Source organism: Xenopus laevis, chromosome 1S, assembly GCF_017654675.1.
Source record: "Xenopus laevis strain J_2021 chromosome 1S, Xenopus_laevis_v10.1, whole genome shotgun sequence".
Taxonomy (NCBI): domain Eukaryota; kingdom Metazoa; phylum Chordata; class Amphibia; order Anura; family Pipidae; genus Xenopus; species Xenopus laevis.
In genome coordinates, this window is record NC_054372.1 from 116,990,482 (window position 1) to 116,996,481 (window position 6,000).

Consider the following 6,000-nt stretch of genomic DNA (forward strand, 5'->3'; position numbering starts at 1 on the left):
GTGCAAATTGCTGACTTCTGCTACAAACAGCATGGCTGAGTTGTTTACACTGTGCAAAAAATCTTAAAACACCAATAACCCATTTATATCATAAAAATTTTAAATGGTACTAATTTGTGAAAAAGGACTACAGAGTATGCACTGCAGTTTGAGTGCATGTTTGTATCAATGACAGTTTTATTTTAATGGAGAATCTAATGCAGCTACAAACTAATAAAGGTTTCTTTGTTAAACCCTTTCAACAAATAAAATGAGTTCTGGTATAATTATTAGAATTAGATTTTTAATGTACAAATGAGTTCTAGTTCATTTTACAGCTCAGACTCAATAACCAAATACAACTCTTTGGTATGTGTAATTGTTTAAATAATGGCCTTTCATCATTGCCACAAAACCTGTTTCTCCTTGACAGTTAGCAATATGATGTACATTAAAAACACAAACCATCCTTCAGCAATATAATTTAGTGCACAGATAATCTTGTGGTCCATTGCTCTACTCCGGTTCCCACCAATCTTATTCTCCTCAGGTTTCCTGTGGCAAACTTTAAAGTATGCTGTATTCTATAAACCATGATTCTACAAAGCAGACTGGTACTTTGGCTTCCTTTAAAGGAAACTATAGCCCCAAAATGAATATTTAAGCAACAGATAAGAATATCAAATTAAGTGTCATAATTAATATATACCAGTTAATAAGATTATTTAAGTAAATATTGCCTTTTTACATCTTCTTGCCTTGAACCACCATTTTGTGATGGTCTCTGTGCTGCCTCGGAGATCACCTGACCAGAAATACTACAACTCTAACTGTAACAGGAAGAAGTGTTGAAGACAGAACTCTGTCTGTTAATTGACTCATGTGACCTAACATGTTTGGTTTGTTTATATCCCAGGGGGTGGCCCTTATATTTTAAAACGGCAATTTCTATTTATGATAACCTAATGGCACATACTACTAAAACAGTATTATTAAAATGGTTATATTAACATGAAGAAGGGTATTATGCAATATATTTTTGTAGAGACCTACATCGTTTGGTGGTATAGTTTTCCTTTAAGAAAAGACTAGTGTACTTACAGTTGCCTATTATGATGTGTTATAGTTGGGGATTCAGCTTGTGTCTTGAACCCTTTTTAAATAATTTTGAAAACTGAACTTTAGAGTAAAGGTGTTAAGTGTGTGTATGTGTGTGTGTGTATGTGTATGTGTATATGTATGTATATATATATGTATATATGTATATATAGATTCCATGGTTCCAACGCACACCGTCGACAAATTAATAGACCCGAGTGCTACCTGTTCAGGCTGTTGTATCCATTCAATAGAAGATTCAGGTGCACACCGGGATTTGAATGGTTAAAACATCATATTTTATTTAAATAATTTAAAAACAGAACTGGTCGACGTTTCGGTCTCTATCTAAGACCTTTTTCAAGACCCTGTTCACCATACCACAGGTACATCCTTAAATAGATAAAAGATATGACACTCACCCCTCAAACCACGCCCACCGAATCATGTGACTAGAAGACACCTGCACCGAAGATAAAAAATGATTGTCATATAACATAAATAGTTAATTATCACCAAAAAGTGACATGTTAAAAACAATAATAAATAGAAAGATTGGACCGTATCAAACAATGTAACCAAATCATCCAATGCAGAAACATAGTTGTAGGAATTGCAACATTGTAACTCACATATAACCTTTATGCAGATAATTATCTCTGGTTTAAAAAACAGTTGAATGGGCAAAATTCATTTAAGCCCAAAGGTGTTACAGTGTTTAATTTATCTATCCAAAAAGATTCCCTCTGGAGGAGTAATCTAGCTCTATCTCCCCCTCTCCTAAGTGGTGGTATATGGTCTATAGCTGTATACTTAAATGTAGGCAGTCTATGTCCCTTTTCTAGGAAGTGTTTGGCCACTGGCTTATTAGTTTTGCCATCTCTAAATGCAGTACTGATGGCTGAACGATGGCCATCCATTCTAAGGCGCAACATCTGCTCAGTTTTGCCAACATATGAGAGGCCACTTGGGCACGTAATCAAATATACCACATGAGTAGTAGTACAGGTTATGTGATGACGGATTAGAAAACGCTTCCCTGTCTGGGGGTGATTAAATGAGGTGCCCGGGTTCATATACCTGCAGGATGTGCAGCTTGGACAACGAAATGACCCTGGTTTAAGTCCACTCAGCCAACTAGTTGACTTCTTCTGGTAACAGTGGATTGGGTCATTTTTTACTAATAAGTCCCTCAGGTTTACACCTCTTTTAAAACACATTCTAGGGGGATCAGGTATTAATCGTCTCAATTCAGTGTCAGCTTCAATAATCTTCCACTGATCCATAATTTCTTTGCTGACCTGACTTGTGTGTCCATTGTAAGTTGTAGTAAAGGACATCTTAGTAGTTTTTTTGTCACCTCTACTCTCACCCCCTATACAACGGTACATGGCTGCATCAAGAGCACCCTGAAGAACAACCTCAGGGTATCCCCTCTCCTTAAACCGGGCCCACATCTCATCTAGCTGTTGGTTAGCCAGCTGCTGGACCGAATTGTTACGTAATACCCTACAAAATTGAGATGTAGGGATAAACTTCTTCATGTGTATATATATATGTATGTGTGTAATCTCAAAATATAATGTGACAGTGGTCATGGGGGTTGAACTTAATTTATGTTAAATTGCTATTTTATAATATGGATGCTTGCAGGTAGAACATGTAACACAAAACTGTATGTTGTTATTGTGTATGTATCTAAAGGAAGTTGTGTAGAGGTTGTGCAATAAGTTAACATGCTGGAACAGCCACTGAAAGAGATAAAGAGATTGTTTTTTAAACAGAATCGTTTCATGAGGTTTTTAAAGAATGATAGTAATGTAGAGAGCTACAAAGCAAGGCTTAAAAAACTTTTTATATTTTTAGAATTAGTTTTGTCAGTATAACAGTATGATTGGCAGGTCAGTGTTATAAGTTGTAACCAAAATTATTTTTTCTCCAAAGTCTTAAAGAACTAAACCCTTATAACAATGTGGGGTAGAAATACTGTATTTCATATACTGAAATGACTGCACCATCCTAGAGTTTCAAAATTTCAATAACACTTATGATTCACAGGCAGTCACCATCTTGGATTTTGTTAGGACACTAAAATGTTTAGGTCTGGGCAGCTATAGAGACGCTAAGCTTGGGATGGCTTTGCAAACAAAGTGGGAACATCTGGGTTGTTATATCTACCTAAAAAGAAATAAACTGCCAGGGCTCACTAGCTGCCAGGGTCACCATACCTCCTAGTCTTTCAGACCTACACTTCATTCTGGTTCTGGGGCAGAAGTTCAAAGTGAAGAGAAACCTGCTGTGCTTTCTTAGCCAAACCTTCTCTTAAAAATCTGCATTATAAATGGGATATTTCTTCTTGTATGTCAAACTCCATACGCCATAGCAAGATAAAAAAGTTTTATGCAAAAATTTGTGGTATAAGAGTAAAATGATTACTGTTATAGAAGTGAAATGATTATTTATTTTTTCTTTGACATTTTGCAGGAGTTAGAATTCTCCACGTTAAAAGAAGCCCTTTCATTTGCTTCGCTTATCGATGGTTACTGCAGGCTAACAACAGATGCGCACCATTACCTTTGCAAAGAAGTTGTCTCTCCAAGGGTATTGGAAGGAATTCAAAGCTATTGTCATGGACCAGTTTCGTAAGTGATTTTTTTTTTTTATGAACACACAAAATACATTAATGTTACACTGCTGATGAAACCTTATTGTTGTATAAATAAAATCGTAGAGATTCTTTGAGGAGTGAACTAAAAATCAAGTAACGAAAGTTATAGCTAAATCAAGATAAGCAAGCTAGTATGGCTGATTTATTCACCAGCTACAGAGGTTGGTTTAGCTTGTGAGTCAGCTCATTTAGTTTGTTGTTTAGATGGAGCTCTACATTATTGCCTACATTCTACCTTATAAAAGGCACATAGTTTGCCCAGGTGTAATAACCCATAGCAACCAACGAGATGTTTCCTTTTAAATAGGTATCCAGTAAATGCTACCTGCTGATTGCATGTTGTAGGTGATGAGCACTGTAGCAAACCTTGCTCCTTTTATAAGGACCTCACGAGGAAACTTCGGGCGACTTTGGAAAACGAAGCGCCACGAGTATATACATATATATATTGTAGAACTGGATTGGTAATGCATTACGAATATGTTTTTTCAGGCAGTCTGACCATTTTTATATGAATATAGCTAACAGGGGTCATGTTACAATTCCATTTCTGATCTTGAAGTTGAAATGTCTCTAGAGTAGAGAACATTGTTATTTAAAAGCCAAAAATGAAACTGCTAATTAGACTGGTCATATCCTGTACATGTGTAGATGTAGGTTACCATGGTAAAGAAATGCCCATACAAAGTGTTCTGACCATGAACTCTCCAGATGTTATTCTATAGCCAAAATGTGAATCTGAACTGGTATTTTGTGAGGTCTGTAATTTCTTCACATATCTATACTAATATATATACTGCAAAAAAGCCCAGCAACACTGGGATATGTTGTGCAAAATAAAAAAAAATGTGTGTGTGTGTATATATATATATATATATATATATATAATATATATATATATATAATATATATATATATAATATATATATATATATATATATATATATATATATATATATATATATATATATATATATATATATATATATATATAATATACATACATATTATATACATACATATACAGTCATGTGAAAAAAATAGGACACCCTGTGTGTTTTTGTAACATTTCTGCACAAATGGATATTTAACCTCAATTTTAACAATACTGGGAGATTCAAGAAATAGAACTAAACAATTAAAACTGAAGAAAAGACTTTTCAAAATCTTCTGTAAAATGTAATTCTACAAAAATGAAATTTCTGTTGAGGAATAAATCAGGACACCCCACATTTATTCACACTTAAAATGGCTCAAATCACATACAGGTGTATCACATCAGGTGCACATGATTATAACATCGTTACTCAGCATTTTAAAGGAGGTTTTCCCTATTAAGGGCTCTTACACACGGCCGTTCCGACCTGCGCTCCCCTGCGTTCCGTTTTTTGGCGTTCAGCCGCAGGGGAGCGCAGGAATAGACGCAAGTCATTATTTGAAATGGGCCTGTACTCACTAAGGCGCGTGTAGGCGCCGAACGCAGGAAAAATGCAGCATGTTGCGTCTGAACCTGCGTTCGGCGCCTACACGCCCCTGAGTGAGTACAGGCCCATTTCAAATAATGACTTGCGTCTATTCCTGGGCTCCCCTGCGGCTGAACGCCAAAAAACGGAACGCAGTGGAGCGCAGGTCGGAACGGCCGTGTGTAAGAGCCCTAAATGTCAAACATTTAGTTTGGTATTGCTCCTGACTGTTAGGTGCAGGAATGTGCCCTATACCATAACGGATGCTGAATTTTGAGCTGTGTGCCTGAAGCAATGCAGCGATTTCCACTACAGAATCATGTCTGTTTTTAATGCAGCACTGCATGAAGGCTCAAAGATCAAAGAGTAATGTACTGCTCCTCAGCTTTACTTCTGAGAGACCCAGCCTCTCTGGAATCTTTTTGGCACCACACAGCTTTTCCAGTCTCTTGTTGCACCTGTCCCAACTGTTTTTTGAAATGTGTTGGGGATATCAAAATAAGCATATATGTTTTAGAAAACAATAACAAGTTTCTCAGTTTCAACATTTGATATATTGTCTTTGTACTATTTTCAATTAATTATATAGATAAAATTATTGGCAAATTATACTGTTCTTCTATATTTACATTTTACACAGTGCCCCAACTTTTTTTTTTTTTTTTTAAATTGGGTTGCAGTTTGCTGGCACAGTTGCACATAATTTTTCATCACAAGTTCTTCTTTGCTAAAGGAGTTGAACATGTTCTGACAAATAAACACAAAAAGGTGTCGGTTCAGTAAAAAAAAAAA

General features: G+C 35.9%; 1 protein-coding gene across 1 annotated transcript in view; it reads left to right on the top strand.

Moving 5' to 3' along the window:
• Positions 1–6,000, top strand: part of jak2.S (Janus kinase 2 (a protein tyrosine kinase) S homeolog) — a 98,153-nt gene that overhangs the window by 56,177 nt on the left and 35,976 nt on the right. Inside the window, exon 8 of the mRNA XM_041580125.1 lies at positions 3,562–3,719. Within this exon, the coding sequence (XP_041436059.1) occupies positions 3,562–3,719 (158 nt within the window). The remainder of the gene's footprint in view (positions 1–3,561; positions 3,720–6,000) is intronic.